At 45.1% G+C, this 23,140-nt stretch overlaps 4 protein-coding genes across 4 annotated transcripts; 1 reads left to right on the top strand and 3 right to left on the bottom strand.

The window, feature by feature from the left end:
- Positions 1–1,554: 1,554 nt before the first annotated feature.
- Positions 1,555–3,837, top strand: LOC308196579 (olfactory receptor 5J3-like; the record flags this gene model as incomplete). Its single annotated transcript, XM_080595716.1, has 1 exon — positions 1,555–3,837. The coding sequence occupies exon 1, from the start codon at positions 2,869–2,871 to the stop codon at positions 3,835–3,837; it is 969 nt and encodes a 322-aa protein (XP_080451842.1). The 5' UTR covers positions 1,555–2,868.
- Positions 3,838–6,606: 2,769 nt separating this feature from the next.
- On the bottom strand, positions 6,607–8,133 carry LOC308196261 (olfactory receptor 8I2-like). Its single transcript, XM_080595047.1, has one exon. It carries the CDS (start codon positions 7,738–7,740, stop codon positions 6,796–6,798), a length of 945 nt encoding a protein of 314 aa, XP_080451173.1. The 5' UTR covers positions 7,741–8,133; the 3' UTR covers positions 6,607–6,795.
- Positions 8,134–12,038: 3,905 nt separating this feature from the next.
- Positions 12,039–13,589, bottom strand: LOC308196260 (olfactory receptor 5AP2-like). The gene has a single exon (XM_080595046.1). It carries the CDS (start codon positions 13,086–13,088, stop codon positions 12,090–12,092), a length of 999 nt encoding a protein of 332 aa, XP_080451172.1. The 5' UTR covers positions 13,089–13,589; the 3' UTR covers positions 12,039–12,089.
- A 4,399-nt stretch (positions 13,590–17,988) lies between these two features.
- On the bottom strand, positions 17,989–20,311 carry LOC308196262 (olfactory receptor 5AR1-like). Its single transcript, XM_080595048.1, has one exon. The coding sequence runs from the start codon at positions 19,516–19,518 to the stop codon at positions 18,580–18,582; it is 939 nt and encodes a 312-aa protein (XP_080451174.1). The 5' UTR covers positions 19,519–20,311; the 3' UTR covers positions 17,989–18,579.
- Between the last annotated feature and the right edge of the window lie 2,829 nt (positions 20,312–23,140).

Genomic DNA, 23,140 nt, shown 5'->3' with positions numbered 1-23,140 from the left:
GATCAGACTGTTGATTAGATTATAAGGAGCTTGGGTACCTACGTCACCGATCGGTGCCTTCAGGCAGGCACCCAGTAGTCGCTTTCATCTCGAGCAGACTTCCACTTCTCTAGGAGCCACCTTCCTAACATGAATTGGGGAGCACACCTGCCCAACCTTGGCATCCCATTAAGCTTCTTTTGGCATACTCATATGGCTTCTTTCCCCCCTGTGGCTTTGCCAAAATGAAGGTTCCTCCCCCCACCTCATCTCACCCCATCCACACCAGCACTGAGCAAACGAAGGTTAATGAGCACTTTCCACATGGTTAGCCGGGGGAGACCAGACCTAAGTCCATGCTTACCCAGACTCTTACGAGAGTTTCTAATGATCCCCTTTGTGGTTGGCATGAAACTCTTTGCTGAGCTGCGACTTACTTTGGGGATTTTATCAATGAGGGCCAAAGGAGTAAATAAACCCCGCAGCTGTCCCCCTGCACAAGCCCTTGGGGATGCTGCGTAACCCGCCCTGGTCAAAAGGCTGGTGCCTGGCAGGGCTGCCGTGGCCGTTCTGCCTCGCTTCTCAGCGGCGCGTCTGCAAACTTCCCTCCGCGTGTAACATCAGAATGTTTCTAAGAATGGAGAAAAATGGATCATGTTTCTTCTTTCTACCTTAGGACAGCATGCACGTTTGGTGTGCAAATCGCAGAAACACGTTCGGATGCTGGGTAAGAGCGCGGTGTTACGCAGGGAAAGCAGGACTGTAGGCACATGCTTCAAATCCAGTGTAGGGTTAAATCACACAGCATTCACGTTTGTAAGGTTACTGATACATAGCAAAAGCTTATTAGCAAAATATACCTAGACTCTACATTTTCCGTACATCTGAAATTCTAATGGCTAGGTGTTACCTGGAGGCTCCCTGTGTAGGTGTCACCATCTCATTGGGACAAAATCTCAGAGAAAACATTTGAAGAGTTGCTCTCCTGCCCTGAACACATAAAATGAATAGAGCAGACAGAGGGAAGCCAAGGGCAGGAGCATGCTATGAAGGAGCCGTGTAGTCTGGGAGACCTGCACAGGTCTCAGCCCGTGAGGAATCGGCACGACTTTTGGTGCTGGGGGATTTTTGGCCATCGGGATTTTTCACTAAGCAGAATAAAACTGTGCAGCAGTGCCTGGAGCAACTCCCGATGGAATATTGATCATTGCTTGAGAAAGAGAGAACTTGGTCCCAGCATTAGGGTGGGGTGGATTTTCTATATGGTAAGGGTGTTCAGGTGCACTCAGGAAGATGTTCATTTCGTGGAAGGGAAAAGCAGCTGCAGTCAAAACTGAGAAATAGCCTACCAGCTATCTGTGGTTGTTGGCAACTCACAAAGGGATTTGTAAACAGAGGACGGTATCTGCTGTGGAACTGTAAGTAGGACTCTAGCTGCATACAGGAAAAGTGGGATGTGGTAATGGCTCCCAAATTTGGTTTCCCTGGTGGGAAGCACTACAACGCAGGTGTTTAAGTAACACGTTCACTGATGCCTGGTGCATGAGCAGAACCACCAGGCATTGCCCCCTGCGTCCTGCCACCCTTCGGGGCAATGTGCTATAGAGAGAACAGCACGCTCGAGTTGGGTAGGTAATAATCATGCCTTTAATAAGGGAGAACAAGGGTCTTTGAAAACTGTGAGACAGCTGAGCGTTAGGGAGAGGTCTCAGTACTGCAGAGAAGCAGAAGGAGGGGAACGAGGGTGCTGAGACACACAGTGGAGGTTTTCCTGATGCGGTGATAGAGGTTTGCTTCCAGGAGCTTCTGATTTAGAGCCCCTCTTTCCTTGCTGTTCATCTCAAGTGCCACCCACCTGCCTGCCTTCTGGGTCATCTCATTCCACTACCTTTTTCTTTTTCCCTGCGTGTCCCTACACAAAGTTTTCCACTGCAGTTTATCACAATCATGTTATTGTTAATTAACAGGAGAACAGCTTTTTATACCAGAAATCAGGCTTCCAGGCATAGGAAGGATTCCTGAAATCTGCTGTGCTCCACTAGAAAGAGTGAGTAATGGGGACTGGAGGGTCTTGATTAGAAAAATACTACGTACACAGTGTTTTGTGGTTTGAAAAGTGAAGGCATCTATTTTCTTTCTGCTGTATGGACCCTTCTAATACATGATTTATTTTTTGTTGTTGTTCCTCACCTCCTGGATTCCCATGGATACAACTAACAGATTTCTACTAAATACATGTTACGTACAAGTCACGTCTTAGTCCTGCAATGGTGAAGCCCAGCCTGAAAATGCCCATCTTGAGTGGAGAAAAAACATTTAAATGCTAATTGAGCTGGAGCAGACACACGCGTTAAGTGTAACAAAGCCCCGTTTCTCTGAATTCCCACACTGGCTGGGGGATGTTCCTCTCTCTCTGAAGTTAGGGAGAAGTTATTCTGTCCCACGTCTTCATGACCCCGGCACACTCAGCCTTCTCGTGGGGCAAAGCAGCATGTTCCCCTCTTCTGCTGCCACTTGTAATGAAAGGAGGCAGCACATCTGTAAAGTCCTCACAAATATACCACAGCATCTCCAAATGCTTTTTCGAATCATGCATTACTGTCTTTTTTTCTGAAAACGAAAACTCATTTTTAAATTCAGCCTCATGACTAAAGAGGACAAAATGCAGCTTCTGAAGGGCTTCGGGTGAGTTGCTCTGCCCGTGTGGGCTTGCTGGGAACCTAACCAGAGTTAGCTGGTGCCTCGACTATTGAAGCTTTGTACATTTAGTGGGCAGTCAACATAAGGTACTTGCTGATAGCAGCATCATATGCAAGCCATGCCATTGCTTTTTTGTACTTCCCAGTCTTTCCTCCTTCCAACAGGTACGCTACTCTGATACGTGGTGATATGGCTGAAGGCAATAGCACCGTGGTGACCCAGTTTATCCTTCTAGGACTGACAAGTGAGCCTGAGCTGCAGACTCCTCTCTTCATAGTCTTCTCAGTGATTTATCTCATCACCCTGATGGGCAATCTTGGACTCATCGCACTGATCACGACAACCCCCCAGCTGCACACTCCCATGTACTTCTTCCTCTGCAATTTGTCTGTCGTTGATCTTTGCTACTCCTCTGTCTTTTGTCCCAGGCTGCTTATTGTCTTCCTGGTCGAAAATAAAACCATTTCTTACTCTGCCTGCTTCACTCAGCATTTCTTTTTTCTTGTGTTCGTGACCACAGAGGTTTTCTTGCTGGCTGTGATGGCATACGACCGCTACGTAGCTATTTGCAACCCCCTGCTCTACGCTGTCTCCATGCCCAAGAGAGTCTGCGTGCAGTTGGTGGCTGGGTCGTACCTGGGGGGGATTTTGAACTCCCTAACCCAAACGTGTTGCTTGCTGCCCTTGCCGTTCTGTGGGCCCAATGTCATCAACCACTACTTCTGTGACACCAACCCTTTGCTGAAACTCACCTGCGCTGACGACCACCTCAATGAGCTTTTGCTCGTAACGTTCAACGGGACCATTTCCATGTCCGTGCTCTTCGTCATCATCATCTCATATGCATACATCCTCGTCTCCATCCTGAGGATCAGGTCTGCCAGAGGCAGGCACAAAGCCTTCTCCACCTGCGCCTCCCACCTGCTGACCGTCGCCTTGTTCTACGTGCCCGCCGGACTCAGCCACATGCAGCCGGGCTCCAAGTACTCACTGCAAATGGAGAAAGTCACTGCAGTCTTCTACACCATGGTCGTCCCTATGCTTAACCCTGTGATCTACAGCTTGAGGAACAAGGAGGTCAAGGATGTGCTCAGAAGAGCCACAGCAAAAATCATTTTTGCGAGCTGCCCACTGACCAAGTTGACCCCTATCAGCTGATGTAAAAGGAAAGCAGCAAGAGGTTTGTATCAGCTCTACAGAGTAGAAAGGAGTCACATACTTGTAGAGAAACAGATGCAGCAAATTTTAACCCTGCTTTAAATTTTGCAGAGACTCAGTGTTACCCAACGTCCTGTCTCCATGGGTCTCATAAGAATTTCCTTGTCACCTCTTGCTTTATTCAGAAATTAGGTAATATCAGAGAAGGTGGTAAAAATAAGCTCAAAAGGATTCTCCCTTTTAGCCTTAGTTTCATAAGAAGTTGCACTAATTCAAGCAGTGATCCCTCCAGGAGCAAGCTCAAGAACTGGAGGGCTTTGTGGAGGTATAACCAAAAAAAGCCTCACTTCTGCAAACTACAAGAAAATAATCTCATTTTCTTCCAGGAGGATGTGCCGTGGAAAGTAAGGAAAGAGGAAGGGAGCAGAGAAACTGAGTGATCAGGTGATGACGGCAGTAAGTCTACGTGCTGTACTCTGGTGTATTTATCAAGATGCTACATAGTTGAGTGACTGTGATTTATTTTGATGTCCACGGGGATCATGACCTAAGCATAACCACTGCATTGGTTATAACAATAACCCAACTTATTTTATTTTATTTTATTTTATTTTATTTTATTTTATTTTATTTTATTTTATTTTATTTATTTTATTTTATTTTATTTATTTTATTTTATTTTATTTTATTTTATTTTATTTTATTTATTTTATTTTATTTTATTTTATTTTATTTTATTTTATTTTATTTTATTTTATTTTATTTTATTTATTTTTTCTCAGCCGTAAAAGTCTGCTGTGGATGCATAACATAAAGTAAAATATGCCCGGAGCATCCAGCTTAGCAGGGGTCACTTCACAAGAGGCAAACACAGAAAAACAAACCAAAAATCTTTGTAAACCCTTTCACAAAAGCTTCTGTTACTCTCAGCTTGGGCACTAGATGGTCTTGCCCAGCATGAGGAGCATTTCGTGCATTTTGCCGTTTGGGGTCCTCACTAAAAGAAGGGCATTGAGTTGCTGGGATGTGTTCAGAGAAGAGCAATGAAGCTGGTGCAGGGACAAGAAAACCAGAGTTATGAGGGGTGCCTGAGGGAGCTGGGGCTGTTTAGCCTGGAGAAAAGGAGGCTGCGGGGAGACCTCTTTGCTCTCTGCACCTCCATGGAAGGTCACAGTGAGGAGGGTGTCAGTCTCTTATCTCAGGTGACAAGTGATAGGATGCGAGGAAGCAGCCTCAAGTTGTGCCAGGGGAGGTCTAGGTTGGATGTCAGGAAGAATTTAGTCACGGAAAGGGTGGTTGAGCATTGGAACAGGCTGCCTGGGGAGGTGGTGGAGTCCCCATCCCTGGAGGTACTGAAGAGACGTGTGGATGTGTGGCTGAAGGTGGATGTCCCAGGTGGGGGCAATGACCGTGGCTGCCCTCTCTGATGTCCCAGTGAGAGAGGAACTATTTTTTTCCCACCCAGTACCCTAAACAGGTCCAGCACTGCGCTTCATCTGCTCTGACGTGTTCCTCTGCTTCAAGGGTGGAAGGACAGAGCAGAAAGGAGCACCGAGCTCCTCTGCCATGTGTGACAGTTCTCGCCCTGCTATCCTGAGTCACCCCCAATGAAGCGCTTCAGCAGCCCCCGTCTGTCTCGTGGGGGGCACTGCACAAATGCCTCTGCTTTTCATACAAGCTCCATCGCAAGGTTTGTTTAAAAGCTCTATAGTGGCTTTAACTGGTTGCCATTTCATTCATTCATTCGTTCTTTGTTATGACTCTTTTAGAAAAAAGAAACAAAAAACACCACCAACAACATAGTTTACAAAGACGCTTATTTAAATAAGACAGTATTTATTCACTTTAGCATTTATACAAGCAACAATGGCTGTACATGTTCTTCCAGAAATTGTATAGTTCATTGAACATATAAGGCATGTGTTGATTAAACATTAAAAAAATCTCTCTGTCTACTGTTCTCTCTAGAGCACCTTTCACCCCAGTCATGCTGCACCCTGCAGAAGAGCCGTAATTCTGTCAGGTGTTGTTCAGTGATTGCCACACAAAGAATTTGAGCCTCTCATTATCCAAAAAGAAAAGATAAGTAGATGTAAAAAAAAACAAAAACAAAAACAAAAAAACATATCCCAAGAAGATCTTTGTGAAGATTTTGATTGGGACATGCTTCTGGCAACATGCTAATTAATCTATGTGTGCCCATGGCGAGTTGTTAGTACAGATACAAGTCCCCTGAGCCAATGCCATGGCTTTGTGGTTTCTGATGTTTCTTCTATACAGCAGGGAAAATCTGCACTTCAGTCCACATCTGTACCTTGACCTGGATGCCCACAGTCTCAGGATGTCCCTGGCAGCTTTCCATGGGGAGGCTCTTCAGGGCATGGGCATGAGCAAAGACCTGTGCTGTGGTCACTGGCGCAGCCCCCAGGGAGGGAAAGACCTGAGTCCTTCCTGCAAAATGCAATTTGTTAACTAGGCACTGCCCAAGCAGAAAACTCCTAGAGAAATTCAGAGCCTGGAGCAAGCTGCAGTTCTCCAAACATCACTGCACTGACTCAAACACAGCCTCAGCTCTTCCAGCTCATTTGCACATCTGCAGTTTGGGCATAAAAAACTTACTAATCAGGAAAAGAAAATATCAGTAAGTCTTTACTTCCAGTTTGAGCATCCCTTTAGCTGGCCACATTTTCATATAACATGACCTATACACAAAACATCATGGTACCATATTGTTTTTGCTGGGAAAGCACTGACAGTTATTCTGACAGACTATCGAAGGCTCATGCCATGATTAAAATGAATTGTGATTGCTTGAAGTGGATGACTCGCTGTGTTGGTACTCTGTTCCTGTTATTGCTGTGTGATCTCCCTGTCTGTAAAGCTCAACAATAACGACGGCTAATGACTATTCCTTCATTACCACCAAAGAGCTGCAGAGCTCCCGATGCAGCTTCAAAGTCAGGGCACATGTGGGAACAGACTTCGGCCCCACAGCCTCCTCAAAGCCCCCTTCACCTCCCTGTTCCTCAGGCTGTAGACCAGGGGGTTGAGCAAGGGGGTCACTGCGGTGTAGAAGATGGAAACCAGCTTCTCTTCATCTTGCAGTCTGGCTTTGCTGGGCAGCATGTAGGTGACCAACCCTGGCATGTAGAAGATGGTGACGGCAGCCAGGTGGGAGGTGCAGGTGGAGAACACCTTCAGCCGCCTCCCTGCAGAAGGCATGCGCAGGACTGTGTACAGGATGCAGGCGTAGGATGTCAGGATCACCAGGATGGAGCCCACAATGTTGAACTCAGCACTGCATACCTGCAGGATGTGGTTGGGGCGGGTGCTGGAGCAGGAGAGGTGCAGGAGGGCGGGCAGCTCGCAGAAGAAGTGGTTGATGCTCCTCGCCTGGCAGAAAGTCAACCTCCCCGCCAGCACCGTGTGTACCAGCGAGGTGAGGAAGCCCGTGGCGTACACCAGCACGGTCATCTTGTAGCAACGTGCCCAGGACATGAGGGCGGCGTAGCGCAGTGGCTGGCACACGTCCGCGTACCGGTCGTAAGCCATCACCCCCAGGAGAAAGCACTCGCAGATGACGAGCATGAGGAAAACATGCATCTGGGCAAAGCAGCCCACAAAAGAGATGTTGCTTGTCCCAAACAGGAAGGTCTCCAGGGCTTTGGGGATGACAGCAGAGGAAAGGCAGAGGTCCATGAAGGACAAGTTGGTCAGGAAGAAATACATGGGCGTGTACAGCTGGGGGTCAGTGTTGATCAGCAGCATCAGCAGCAGGTTCCCCATCACCAATAATGCGTACAATGATAAGAAAATAATGAACATGGGCGTTTGTAGCTCTGGAACATCAGAGAATCCCAAGAGGATGAAGCTGGACAAAGCTGTGAAGTTTTCACCGTCCATATTTTTATTAAGTTATGGTGAAATTGCATAGAAATAAAATGAATCAATGAAATAAAGCTCCGAGAAAGAAATACTGTGGAAGAATCACAGCTTCACCCATACAGTAAATGCAATAGAAAGTGGTATAATTTTTAGAAAATTACAGGGTGACTCTCTTTAGCCAAAACTTCCAAGTCAAACAAGTGAAGGCTATAATCACACAGGTATTAAAAGCAAATAAATACTGCTGTGATTTATATAGCATATACTAAGGAGTCATAAAGTTTATTCAAGTGTAACAAATCAAAGTCAAATAAACACATTCCAAAATGTGTAAAAGAGAGAAGCTAGGAATTCCCACTACCGCTTTCTGGAAATATGGAAATTTTAAAGATTTTTCTCTCACCATTTCCCCCCCCCCACCTCCCCCGGACAGAATCAGTGTTCTTCTATAGCATCACCAGTTGGGGTACAGCCTTTTCATTTTGACACAAAGCTGTGCACTTGCAATTGGTATTTCTTTTTATTTTATTTTATTTTATTTTATTTGTCTGGTTTTGAAGAAAAATCCCTGTCAGTGCTAGGCAGTGGGAACAGCAGAGGTGTTGGCTCTGGCACAGCTTTGCTGAGCTTGCAGCAAGCTTTCTACGACCAACTCAAACATCCACCTATTGAAAAATGGTCTTAAAATAAATATATTAAGCCAAAATTCAGAAATTGCAGCTAGCTGTTACCTGGATATTTCCATCTCCCATGTCCAGTCACTCTGTAGATGGAAGATCTGCCTACAGATGTCTACACCTCAACTAGCCATCTAAAATGTTTCTGGATCAGTTTTAGGTAGGATCAGGAGCATGTTCTTTGAGCGTATTTCCTGGTCACTCATTTTATTCTACTGAACTAAGATCTTCTAGGACAACACAGGCTGGAAATGTAGACATAGCCTCCGTTTGTTGTCAACAGAAATAAGCATGATTTTGAGGACACAAATCATCCAGTTTCATCAAGGGAATTAAATTGATGGTGCCCTCAAGGTGCACAAGCCCATCCCAAAGAGACCATCTGTTATGACCACCTCCTGCATGAGCCCCCAGCCCTGGAGCGAAGCAGACCTTACTTAACCTGCTTCAAAGTTCAGAATATTCTAGATGTTAAAGACCTTGGATGAAGCTCCTTCTGAGCATGAGCACACACTGCAGGGCTTCATGGAGCAGAAGGCTTTTTTCTGAATTTTCTTCTCATCCCAACAGAAATGTGTGACAACGGCTGCTGGTCAGCCGTATAAACAGGAATACTAATTAAGGCTGTTTTTCTTTCTTTTTGCTTATTTGTTTTGGTCTGTTTTGCTTAGGCTTGCTACTTGATCACTGGAAAGCAAAACAATTATAAAATCTACAAGGTATAAACAATATTACCCCCAAAGTCCTCTATTATCTACCCTCCTTTCTCAGTTGTACATCCCTGTGCTCACTTGTTCTGGAATCTTTTCCCTTTACTCTCTTTGAAGGTTGGACGTGATGATCTTGAACGTCTTTTCCAACACAGATGATTCTACTCATGCCTCCAGATCTTTCCTGAAATGTGATAAGACAAAGAAAATGAAGCTACAGATGCCCTAGGGCTGAAAATCTGTGCTGGAGCTTATTTCATTCCCAAGTTGCCACTAAGGGGCTTCCACTGTTCTGTCTTTACAGCAGAGTGGTTCTTACCCTTTTCCTTAGAAAAGAGATCAAGTCGGTCCAGCAGCGTCTTCAAAGCAGGCTCTGATCTGTGTCACCAAAGCCATAGCATGAAAGCTGTAGAGTCCATCCCTTTCTGTAGGGATGTACGTGAGAGATGCAAATATATTTTTTTATGCAAGTGTCTGCAAATAATTATTTTTCTGAGCCTTATATAAGCATGGTTATAAGGCAGATCTATGTGTGTTTACAAGGGAGATGTCATTTGTTGACCTTTGGGACTTGCTCCCTGAGCAAAGCCAAGTATGAAGCCTGGGAGAGAAAGGATGCACTGTAATCAGTATTCTTTTCAATATTGGACTGAACCAGGGCTTGGAAAATTAGTTTGAAATGTTTTCAAATTTAGCTGTTTATAAGTAAATTGTCATATTGAGAAACAATGAAGACTCATGTGATCTGAAATCTATTTGTTAATGAGAGCTTTCATATTAATGTGCTTGTGCTTGAGATCTGTTCATAACCATACAACTCTCAGTAATAAGCAAACAAATTTTTTTTTTATTTCCTCAAACTTCTAGTGGAGGCATCCCAGGGGCTGTGTTTGGTCCTTCAGCTCATGACTCAAATACATATCGGGGTGCCTCTCCATCGTCATAAACATCCCAATGCTCAAGCATCAAGCAGAAGGCATCAGTGGGGTCTGGACATGTATCCCATCAGTTCGAGGCACTCATCTCCCAACAAAATGCCCAGATTTCTCCCTGAACCTAAACTGCCTGTGCACCAGAAGGTGCTGAGAAGTATTTGTGCACGTGTTGAATGGTAAATAATAGTTCTGTCATACAGAGCATTGCAATTTCAAAAGTGTTCCCACGTGGTATGAAGATGAAAGCTGGATCTCACATCTCATCCCATTTAGTAACCAAACAGTCACTGAAATGACTTCATCTGACCAAACGTGGGTACGGAATCCAGTCACCTGAATATGTGTTACTTAAGTGGGCTACGGGCATTTGGGAGTTTGGGGTCTGCTGGATGGGTAGCAGGTAGGAAACATAACTCAGACTTAGAGCTTCTGAGAAGAGGAGCCAAAATACTGTGGGGCATCTAAAACAACACTCGAGCGCTGTGTTTAGTCAACTGGCTTCCCTCCCAGGTGGTGTGCTTTGAATTTTGCCAGTAGAGAATTAACCTTTTTTCCAACACTGGAAGGAACCACTCTTTTCTCTCTGAAAAGGAGTCTGGGAGAGACCCAGCATGCACGTGGTGCAAAGGAGCAGGACTCTTGAGAAAAACTGGTTGAGCATCATACGGAAAATGTAGATAAAATGGCTTACATGTTCATTTAAATACCTTCTATATTATTTGTCTAAACACATTTCTTCATGCCAGGTCAACAGCAACCATTACAGTCAAGCCTGAGTTATTTTTTGGTACCTTCCTGCATTAACTTGGTTGCAGCAGAGAGCCAAAATCTGAACTGTCCTTCAGGAGGCCAACGTGTCCACTGACTGCCAGGAAAGCCTAAGCTGGCTCTACTCTGAATGGTTAATGCTCCAAGGAAGAAAACTCAGAAAACACGAGTCAGATAGGAAAAGACTGGAAGACAATCCCAGGGCAGTTTGTTTTTTATTTATCCCCAGATATCAAAAACTTTTGCTGCAGAACTCTTTTATAAGCAACAGCGAAAGCTGGTTGCTGATCTAACGTTGCATTGAAGGTTGCTGAAAACAAACCTAACAGAGCATTTGCTGCATGAATTGCTGGAGTGTTGACATGGAGAGCCCTCTCAGCAGATATATTTCCATACACTTCAGTGGTGACCACATGGCATGCTCTTTCTTTGCTCAAAAGCATCATTTTGCACAGCTGCTTTGAAGATGCAGCAGAATTAGCTCAGACTTCCTATGTTTATGCTAATAAAGTCTGAGTGACGATGTTCCTGAAAGCTTCTGCTGGATGAAGAGACGTTATAAAACAGCACAAACATTAAATGATAATTTTATACCAGACACCTAGAAAATACAGAAGAAGTGGCAGACAGAAGAGAACACCAAGCTGTGTAAAGATGGGGAAGTGAGATGGAGAAACATGTAGATGGTTTTAAATGTGCTTTTTTTTTTTTTTTTGTCAATTTGTTTTTCTGCTGGAAGGCACCAGATGGTCAGTTCTGGCAATGTACCAGAACTGGGTAGAAAAAAATTTCCCCTTTCTTTTTTTTTTTAATTTCCTTTGTCCCTATTCAATACTAGGCTAAAAAATAAGGCTCATGAAATAGGAAAAACAATGTGAATCGGGCAAAAAATAGCCTGCAGTTGAAGTTAGGGAAACAAAACAAAACAAAACAAGACCAGACTTCAAAGATTATTTCAAACAAAAACCATTGTCACAGCATTATTTCATGTGACCTAAATTCATGGTCTCAAGCAAACTGCTGGAAAATTCAGCTAACAGCCTCATATTGTCAGGAAATTCGTCAGTCATTAACGGAAGACATGAGCGAGCAGACATGGACCAATCTGATGTCAACAGCAGCAAGGTGCGGGGCAAAGCCAGTGCCTATGTCCTCCCTTTGGCTCTCTGAAGCATGAAATGAAGTTGGTTATTATTTTTGTTAATCACTAAATAATAAATTGCTGCTGGAAGGTGTGTAATTGGAAGTAATATTGAAGCCTGCCTAGCTCTCTCTTTTCAGCTGGCCCTGATGGGACCTCTGATCGGCAGCAAGGAGAGCAATCTACCTTGTGCTTTCCTGATGGCATTCTTCATTTCTGTATTTCTCAGGCTGTATATCAGAGGGTTCAGCATGGGGACTACAACCGCATACAGCACAGAGACCACCTTGTCATGGTCCAAGGTGGCTGTGGAGCCGGGGCGCAGGTACATGAAGAGGGAGCTGCCGTAGTACAAAGTGACGGAGACCAAGTGAGAGGCACAGGTGGAGAAGGCTCTGTGCCGCCCGGCTGCAGAGCGGATCTGCAGGACCACGGACAGGACCAGCCAGTAGGAGACCAGGATGAAGACCGTGGTGCTTAGCACGTTGAAGCCCACCACAGCAGAAACCACCATCCCGCTGAGCCGGGCATCAGAGCAGGAGAGGGCTAGCAATGGTGGGCCATCACAGAAGAAGTGGTTGATTCTCCTGGAATGGCAGAACGGGAGATGGAATATGGAAACCGTGTGGATAGCTGAGCTGAGCACTCCGGCCAGGTAGGCACCTGCCAACATCCCAATGCAGAGCCGCCGGGACATGACCACAGGGTACAGCAGCGGGTTGCAAATTGCCACGTAGCGGTCGTAAGCCATGGCAGCCAGCACATAGCACTCAGCAGTGGCACAGGTGGCAAAGGAGAAGAGTTGAGCGGCACACCTCATGAAGGAGATGGCCTTCCTCTTCACCAAAAAGTTCAGCAAGGCCTGAGGGATGATGGTGGAGGAGTAGCAGGCATCCAGGAGAGACAAGTGGCTGAGGAAGAAGTACATGGGTGTGTGCAGGCAAGAATCGATTCTGATTAATGTGATCACCCCCAGATTTCCCACTAGGCTGACCACATAGATGGCAAGGAATAAGACAAAGCATATCACCTGCAGGTCTTCTTGGCTCGTAAAGCCCAGGAGAAAGAATTCAGGTGCAAATGTAGAATTATCTTCAACCATACTGAGTATACAAGCAGTGTACCCACAATACATCTTTCAAGTGACAATGCTTAATAGGCCCAAGTCTGTCAACAATGTTGAGTATTAATTCTTTTCTACCAGCCACAAAGCTTTAAGTCAGTATAAATCTCTGAGGGATTTACAGAAAGCCTCAGGTTCTCAAGGACAGTCTTCTGTACAGTGATAGATGAATACATATGCCCACCAGAAAAAAGGTGAGTGTTTCTGGCCTCCATTTTGCAAAAAATCAGACCAGTGACAGTGGTGGTTTCTTCAGGAACTTCAAACTTCAGCATTACACCTTGTGTACCTCTTTGAAGGAACCCAAGTTTCGAATGCAATTGGAAATCGCACTGTAAGGACATCTCCGTAAGGGCATGTTGCACAGTCATCCACACTGTAAAGACATCAGCAGCAGAAGAGGCAGATAGAGACAATAAAAAAATGTGAGATATTGCACTAAAATGGAGTCTCACAGTCCTACCACTTAAGCTTATAAACTCCCTCAGAAGAGTCCTAGGAGAAGACTGTCCAGTTCCTTGTGGCTTTGCAGTGTCCACCCTTTGAGCTCCCCGTACAGACTTACTGCAGGCGACAGAAATTTGGAAGCTTTTGGAAGAGTAACTAGTGAATTCTTCTCTAAAAGAAAGTGATGAAACACAGTCATTGGCTAGGTACAAAGACAGGCAGCTCCTTAGCCACGGCGCCTCCTGGATGGGACCTTCTGGAGCCGCTTCACCTCATCAAACAATGGAGCTGCTGGAGACATTGTGGTGCAGCTCATGGCCTGGGCCCTACTGCTGGCCTGCAGTTTGCTCAAAAGCACCAGGGAAATGGATTTAATCATTGGACAAATTTGTACAGCTTCACATAGCCAAAGAAAAGGAGAAAGTAAAAGTACCAGGTTAGCATATAACAAAGCATGCGTGCCACATCCACCAGCTGGCTATATTGGTTCAGACCTGTCATAGTCAGATCACGCTCACATCAAGATTGCAGTTTAAGCATCATTTCTGCTTAAATACATCTAATTTAAAGCATACTGTGTGCTTAAATGTGGTCAAATCTGCCCTGCCTTTTCTGACAAGGACAGGAACACCCCTCCAGCCAGCATCAGAGCCTGGGTGGGTGCTCCATGTCCAGCGTGAGCACACCTGTGAATTCAGGCAGCAGATCTCCCAGGAAGACTGCATCTGGGTGAAAGCACTGGAAAACGCGACCTCTCCCAGCATAACTTGTCCTCATGTAAGGTGGAGCAGTAATAGGAGCCGGGACTTGTCTTTCTGGGTTTTTGTTTTGGACTTGATGCTGAAACCAGAGGTAAAAGATAAATTCAGACTCTCTCTCTGCTCACTAGACAGAAAGCTGCATCTCCTAAAATGACACTCTGCAATGGACGGAATAAAAAAACATTGATTTTTTTTTCCTGGATAACATTAATCATCACTTGACAGTGTTACACCAGAGAGCAGAGAGAGAGTGCATCTTATCTGTAACCTGACAAGCAGATCCACACTTAGAAGCCATCATGATCTTATGACACTTTGCTCAGGGGGGAGGTTCTGCTCCAGAGCCAGACACCTAATTTCAGATGTCCTGCGAGCAATGTGTCTGGCCTCACGTTATTATTAATGGAGATTTAGAGACACTTTTTCCACCGCCTGAGGGGAAGCAGCATCTCTGAGACCCCTGCGAGGAGCCAGGGGACAGGCTGCAGCTAATGAAAATGGAGCTGCGGGGGCCCAGGTCTGGACCTACCCCAGAGGCAGCATCCAGACGCTGAGATGGGGACACCGGGAGGATTGGCCCAAGCTGCACAATTAACCAGGGGCACAGGCTTCATCTCAGAATGGGAAGCTGAAGCTCCCTGTCAGGAATCACATCTCCCTGCTTCTTGAAGACATTGACCGGAATGGAGATAAATTAAACTAAAACCCATACCTTCCTGCCTCGGGTCCTACACTGCTCGTGCTGACAGCCAGTAGTTCAATATTCTGCTAACTAGCTGCCAGAAAAAGCACATATATTCTTGTTTTTCCTCATGGGAAAAGGACCTGCATTTACACCACCTGCTCAAATCAATAAGATCTTGCATTTCTTAGGCAAACCATTGCAAGACCATTCAATAAGCCACTCTTTGACTCACTGAGCAGCTCGTCCTTAGTTTTTTCCAGCACTTCAACCACAAAGGTATAGACACGAGACCCTGGCTGCAGAGCAATGCCTTGCAGAGCAGTCTGCAATGTGTTGTCCTGCTTAGGTAGCCATTCATCCACTCCCACTGTGAATGATATTCTCAAAATCTTGGTATGGGAACATGCCTAAAATATAGACCTAAAATGTCCTGCTCTTATTTTAGGAGTCCTAGAGTCCAAATTATCTAAAAGTACAGGAAAGACTCATTAGTAAGAGATTTCAAATTGCACAAGTGCTCCTCTGGTCTCTGAGGGCGGCTGTCCTTGCTGTCCTCAAGCAGAGGACAGTTGTTGTACTCCCAGCTGCTCCCTGCTCATGCTGGAGAGGTGCACAGCATCAACCTGTGCTTCCAGGGCTCATCGGCTTGAAGTAACGGGGAGAATAACAGTGCAAGCACCGGGGAATTGTCCCATCGAGCTAAACTCAGCCTCTGGAGAGCCCAGGCGTGTCCTGAGACCCATCAGGGCAAGCTACAGCCAAAGGTCTTTTAGCATTGATGGCAACAGAAGGTTTTATTTGAACAACATCAGCTCAAAAACTTTGTCTTTAACAGTTTCATACATTTTAAAAAATCACCAGAGATGGTTTCTTGTAGTTCCCCACACTATGCATGTGATGTCTATATTCAAAAGCCCTTATTCCACACATACACACATCATGGCTCTTCTTGAACTCATTCAACCCCCAGTCCAAACTACAAGAGATAAGAAATACAGTACTTACTTTTTTAAGTTTACGCTTATAATGAGAAAAGCCTTACTTTCCATTTGATGCACCTGCCTTTATTTTTCAGCCAGAAACTCTTCCTGCTCTTTGTTCAGGAAGCTGAGGTGTGGCCCTGCTGGCTGCAGCTCATCCTAGAGGAAGATGTAAGTCAGCTCTTCATCTGCTCCAGAAAAAACAAATGGGAGTTGGGGGACTCCAGTGCTATCCCCCTAACCAAAATTTAACCATGAAGGGTCACTCTTCCCAGGGAATGTCAACAGAATGAATCCAAAATGTTTACGTAGGAGCCAGGCAGCCACACAAGCAGCCTAACCCATTTAATTTAGCATCTGAGTGCACTGAGGAGACCTGCTCACCTGGGATTATTTTTTTATAAAAATAAAAAATAAAAATTATATTAAAAAAAAAATTCAATCTGGATTCAATCTGGATTTCATCTAACCTGAGGCCTCACTGAAGAATTGAAAACCTCATTTCAATTTTAAAACCTCATTTCAGCAGTAAAGTTTCCCTCTCTCCCAGTTCTGTGATGGGTCACCAACTGTGGAGGCAACACAAGGGCCCTGTTTTACCTACATGCTGTTTCTCCGTCCTTCTGCTCAAGGCCAAGCCTCTCAGTTATCCAAGGCTTAATAGGACCAAAAAAAAAAAAAAAAAAAGTTTTCAGCTAACAGGAGGAGTAGATATTTCCAACAGTGCCCAATAGATGGTGACGATGTACAAGAAATGCTGATCAGTACTTTCCTAGCCAATAATTTAGCATTTCCCCCCTGCAGCACTCCCTTTTAATACCTGAACGAGACTGCTTTGGTCATTGTGTGTCTCTAGGGGCTGACAGCACAACACTTACAGAAGCAATAAGTCATATATTTGCACACAGGAATGGATTTTATTCAGTGGCAGATGAAATGCAGCATTTGAGAAGGAAAGGCACGTCCAAGGAACAACATTTTGTGTGTGGTGTACTTGTACAAGCCAGCCGTGTTGCCTTGCCAGCAGCAATGAGAGTCAGCTTCGGGATGGTGACTTCAGTGTTAAAAATAATTGTTCAAAGTTTTAGGTGCTGACCAAGGTCACATCACTGTGTGGGTTATGTTCCACTGGTTGATGTGTTTGGGAGAGGATTTTTCCTCAAATGACGGTAGAACTCACACCAAGTTAAAGAGTCCTCATCCGGGAGGAGCCCCGGCCGCCTCCTCAGATGACCCTCTGAGTGCCCTCCAGAGACCTTTGTGGGGACACCCATTACTTTGAACCGAGGAAGTGCTAGAGGAATGTAGAAAAGTTTTTTGGGGTGGGGAAAAATAATTGTGGCAAACCCACCCGGGGAACGGTAGCATTTCACAGCAACCACAGCAGTTTCTAGGTAAAATGGTGAAAGGTGAGAGCTGTAATTTGTGGCAGGAGTTGCTTCTTGTGTAAGAAGTACATACTTTGTTATTTTTATTATTTTTTATTATTACCCTCCCCTTTTTTCTTCCCCCCCCCCCCTTTTAAAGTCCTTTTCCCCACTGCCTCATGGTGAAGTGAAAGATCACAGGATGCAGCCACTACTGAAAATATTTTCTTTGTATCTAACAAGACACTGTGGGCATAAATTAGTAAGCCAATTACAGCTTTGTTTCAAGCCTTTGAAAGGCAGAAATTGTGAGAGGGAAAAAAATAAAAATGGAGAAATGCATATGGCTACCCAAAAAAAAGCTAAAAGATCAATTTAACTCTGCAAAGTTCTGGTAACTTAGCAGCCTGGTTTCAAACAGACCTAGTTAAAAAATCATATTTCATATTCAGTTGGCTTATTCACCTTATACAGTTATCCCCCCCTCACCTCACCCCCAAGACTAAAACATCATAATTTACCCATTCAGATATTGTTCCCATCTTTCCCAGGAAGAGCTTTTGAAGGAGCCACCTCCCCAGCCAGATCCTGGGTCCAATCCTGGGGGGGATGTCCTGCCTTCATGAACCCTTCTGGATAACATAAATATTTTTAATTTCTTACCAAGAAAATGTAAGCCCAGGTTAACCCTGAGGAGAAATGCTGATCCCAAATCATGGCATGCTGCTGAACTCTACAGGATCAGGAAATGTTCTGTGACATTATTTGACATTTTTCCGGTATAGGCATTTTTCTGATAAATCCAACAACAGCATGTCCCACACCCCTTCATTTACCAAGCAGGGGGCTACGGCTTGGTATTACAGCTAATTTGAGCTAGGGATTGACATGGAAATCAGTAACAAATGTGTATGTGAACACAAAGGGATATAATATATAAATACATTGTATAATATGGAATTGCTGCATTTTTATGGATACACACACATGTGAATGCGTATAACTTGGCACTCATAGGACTAGAGGCCTCCCAGATGTCCTTTCTGATCAAAAGAATCCCATCTCCTGCTCAAAGCAGGGCTGACCTCACACTACACGGTTGCACATGGCCTCATTCAGGCATGTTTGGAAGACCTGCATGGATGGAGGCTCCACAGCCTGAGACAAAGCCCCACAGCCAGATGGCCTGAGTCCTGGCCTATGATGCTCTGTGCATTTGTGGTTTCCCAAGGTCTTCGCTCGCTCCTGTGTCATTAACTCTGCTCAGACCCCAACAGTGATTCTTTCTGCTCTTCTCCTCAGTGCATCCTTCACAACTTGGTTCCTCAGGCTGTAGATGAGTGGGTTCAGCATTGGAATCACCACTGTGTAGAAGACAGAGACCATCTTATCTGTGTTCAGGGAGTAACTGGAGCTGGGGCGCAAATACATGAAGATAGTCGTCCCATACAACAGGGTCACAGCTGTCAGGTGGGACACACAGGTGGAGAAGGCTTTTTGCCTACCTTCAGCTGAACGGATCCTCAGGATGGCAAAGGAAATGAAGATGTATGAGAACAGGATGATGGAGATGGTGCTAAGCTCAATGACGCCAGCTAAGGAGAAGAGGATCATCTCATTGATGTAGGTGTTGGCACAGGACAGAGCCAGGAGGGGAGGAACATCGCAGAAGAAGTGATTGATGACGTTGGAGTTGCAGAAGGGCAGCCTGATGATGAAGGTCATCTGTATGATGGCGTTCAGGATGCCCCCGATGTAGGACGCCACCACCAGCTGCACACACAGCCTCCGAGTCATAACGGCTGAATAGAGCAGTGGGTTACAGATGGCCACATACCGGTCATATGCCATGACAGCCAGCAGGAAGCACTCGGTGGTCACAAAGACAATGTAGAAGAAGGTTTGACCTGTGCAGCCAGCAAAGGAAATGGTCCTCCTCTCTGATAGGAAGTTCACCAGAGTCCTGGGGGCAATCACAGAGGAGAAGCAGATGTCCACCACCGAGAGGCTGCCAAGGAAGAAGTACATGGATGTGTGGAGCCGGGGGTCACCTTGGATGATGATGATTATCCCCATGTTGCCCAAAAGGGTGATGATGTAGATGAGCAGAAACACCACGAAGAGGGCTTCCTTCATCTCTGGTTGGTCAGTCAGGCCCTCAAGAATGAACTCTGCCACCGAGGTGCGATTCTCCTCTGCCATTCAGGGCCTCATATCTATGAAGGGAGAGAGCACAAAGACACAGGACAGTGAAAATGATGACTTTTAAAATTATTTTTAAACTGAAATTGGATAAGTTGACAATTTACGCCATGTGGAGCTAGGATACCCAGACCATTCATTTCTAGGGATCTAGGACAGTAGGGACCACACATTTGCCATGAGAAGTCAGCCAGCTGGTCTGAGCTTGTCTTCTACAGTCCAAGGAAAGGAGAAGAGAAGGCATCCCAGCTTTACTAAACACCCACACCAGCCTGCAGCAAGTCACTGTTGAAGGCATTTTACCTCCCAGCCTGTGGGCAGACCTTAGGTCAGGTTCATCTCTAGCTCAGGATCTCATTTTGGTACCTGCAGTTTGATGAAATCGATGGATGAAACATCAGATAGAGATTCAAATGACATAGGCTAAGTTACCAGCTCTGCCCTTGCTCTCTAGCAATTAAGCCTTTCTCCTTATTTGTTTCACTCCTCTCCCCTCCCCAATTTCGAACAGATCAGAAGGTGCCCTGAACAGGATGGCTGTGTCTTCAGCAGCATCTTCTGGCTACAACTGTAACAGTTTGGGGTAAAAGTAAAAATACCATAGCTTTTCTTCCTTGGTTTTGGAAGAGAGACTGTGGAAAAGACAAAGTTTTTGGGAGTGAGAAGAGGTTGCATGATCCTGAAAGTCAAGAAATAAATGCAAAGTTTAATATTAGTCTCAGAAACCTTGGAGAGAGGAAGCCAGGGAGACCATGAGTGCAATTTGAATCTGAAGCTGTAGTTTTGTACTGGGATGAGCATCAAACATTTCATTAATATAACTTAGAGAATGTACAATTAAGTGTTAAACATCAAAATCTGTCTTGATTGCCCCATGACACTGAGAGCAAACACATTACTCTGGGTGTTAGGGTCCCATGTATAAAGAATTCATGTGGATTTAATAGAAAATAAATCCGTCTATCAATAAATGCTCAAAGCTGTTATGGAGTTGAGCTGACCAGAGCCCGTTGCATCCCTGCTCATCACTTGCCCTTGCCATGAGGCACCATTAACCACCACAATACATTGATGACATTCATCATGCCTTGCATTTTCAGAAATGGGCCAGGAGATGAAACCTGATTTGCAGAAGTGATTCAAGTGTCAGGTGAGAGAGCTGCAAGCATTTATGAATATGAATATGAATATGAACCAGCTGTAATGTACTGGCCGAGACCAGGCAGAAATAGGATCTGTGATGTCCTGGAATATAAAGTAACACCTGGTGCCTTCCCCAATGTGCTTAGGCAGCAGCATCCAACTGAATTGCATCTCATTTCCAGGTGAGAACAGGGAATGGCTCACAGTTCTGGCAGAAGAGAGGAAAACAGCCAAAGGAAAAAAGGAAAAAGAGAGCCAGTGTGAGAATTCACTGTTTTAAGAGGCAATCTGTGAAGAAAATACTTCACAGAAGAATCTTGGCTGTGGCACAGCACAGCATCCTTGCGGTGAGGATGCTCATGAGGACTTCCCTCATCCCATTTTTCATAGGCAAAACTCATCTCCCTCCAGCATCTCCTGCCTCTCCCCTTGGCCAGAGGGGAGACCACAGAGCTCAGCTCCCGTTGCCTGAATTTAGGCACATAATCAGGCTGCTTACCTTAGTGAAAGGGTAAAATATAGGTTTCTGTCCCTAATAACATGAAGGTTTAGAACAGAACAATTACAAATTTACAAGAGTAAAGATGAAGATCAAAGTCTTACCCCATCAGGTGAGCATCAGGATCAGAAGACTCATTGCAGAGCCCTTTTCCATCAGCTGAACACATACACTTTGTCTCAGGCTTGGTGGGTGGGTTAATTCCTCCTTGAGAGTGCTCTCCTCTCTTCTTCTCACAGGCTCCTTAAAGATACCATAAGCACCATGACTTTTGATCCCTGCACACTTTTGAATTCATATACTGGTGTGCATTCCAAGTGCATCCCAGCAGAAATATTTCACCTTTAACCAAGACAGAGGAGAAAACCTTTAGCTGGTGTAAATCAGAGCAGCCTCCCTGAAGGTAGTATAGCTGCAGAGGTTTATACCAGAGGAGGACAGTCCCAACAGAGCTCACCCTGACCATTCAGGGAACGGTCACCTTGACCTGTGGATGGAGGCCACTTTGTCTTCCACTTCGGATTGAACTACAGACTCAGGAAACATGCATGGTAAATCTTGGGGATTAAAACTTGAAGCCATCCTCACAGTTTCCAGGTAAACAAGAACATCTCTCCTGAGGTTTCAAGAGCCTCATGTATATTTCTGTCAGGTGAAGTTCTTCACTTACATCAACGTGTTGCCTTTATACGGGTGTCTGCAAATCTCTGTGGGCAAAAGACTCCCCTCCTCAGGGAGGGGGTGTTTGTCCTTGCCTTGGCTACAGTTCAGGTTTCTGAGAGAAGCGAGTCTTGGTTGTATGCTGCTGGCTCCTTACTGGGAGTCCATGAGTCATAACAGCTTGAACTACTAACAAAGGCTTAACTATGCATGCAGGATGATGCAAAATCCTATGCTAATTCCTGGACTACAGCAACATTGGTGTCACAAATATCAAGAACCTGTGACAACAATTGGTAACCTCAAGAGACAGAACTGGTAGAGATCCCAACGAGTACGAGTTACTCTTCACAATCCCCTCTGAAAACCAAGGGCAAGATGGGAAGGTAGATCCAAAGGGCAATTTACTCCAAGCATCTCAAACACCTCTTGTAAGCAGCTTATGCTGCAGTAATCGGTGCTGGCTGGATGCCTGCGCAGATGGCTGGGATCACGGAGATGACGGCTGGCCCAAGCCTCCAGACAATGAATGAGCCTGAACCACTTCCAGACTACTGACAATTAGAATGGGGAGGGCTGTATTGGACCCACCTGTCAGAACATGACTGAGGATGGCAGTCCTCTAAACCTTTTTCTATGTTCCAGACATTCCCAGGAACATCTCAGCAGCCTGTTTTTTCCTCCCTTTTAACAGAGAACAGGGTCGTTCTACTGCTCTACCTCTACTGAAAGATCAGAATGATCTCAGTATATTTTGGAAAGAGATGGTATTAATTCAGTACTTTCTGTAAACAAACTTTTGTTTAGAAGAAAATGGATAGCACATTCACCGCAATTTCAGTGTAATTCACCTCAGCGCAACATACTCAAGTATCACTCTTTCAGTGTCTGAAACATCTTAATGAGATCCCAATTCATAACATGAATTTTGCTATAGATTTTTTTCCCTTTCAGTAATAGGAGCTCATGCTTTTAAAGAGATTGTACGGATACAGAAACTATATAACTAGCAGCTCGTGTCTGGATCCCTGACTTCCATAGGTGGAATTTCCTCACCTATCAGTTGAGAAATCCATTGTATAGATATATAAGACACCTACTTAGGCTCTTTTCACAATCAGTAGGCATGAAGGTGGTGGTTTAGTAGCTTAGACATGGGTGCTCAGGACTTTTTAGTGCCCACCATGCATTTTTCCTGCTCCCCAAAGGAAGCAAGTCTCCCAACATTTTGTGCTGTATCTGCTAGTTCTGTGTTGACGCCCTCTTAGGTGGAATTAGGTGCATCAGTAGATTCAGTAGAGCCCAGAGAGGGATTTTCCA

Source organism: Anser brachyrhynchus, assembly GCF_964034855.1.
Source record: "Anser brachyrhynchus genome assembly, chromosome: 5".
Taxonomy (NCBI): domain Eukaryota; kingdom Metazoa; phylum Chordata; class Aves; order Anseriformes; family Anatidae; genus Anser; species Anser brachyrhynchus.
Note: the sequence above shows the minus strand (reverse complement) of the source record. Positions and strands in the feature narration are given on the sequence as shown.

Coding starts and splice junctions, on each gene's coding strand:
- LOC308196261 (XM_080595047.1), bottom strand. CDS start 7,740: ATGGACGGTGAAAACTTCACAGCTTTGTCCAGCTTCATCCTCTTGGGA.
- LOC308196260 (XM_080595046.1), bottom strand. CDS start 13,088: ATGTATTGTGGGTACACTGCTTGTATACTCAGTATGGTTGAAGATAAT.
- LOC308196262 (XM_080595048.1), bottom strand. CDS start 19,518: ATGGCAGAGGAGAATCGCACCTCGGTGGCAGAGTTCATTCTTGAGGGC.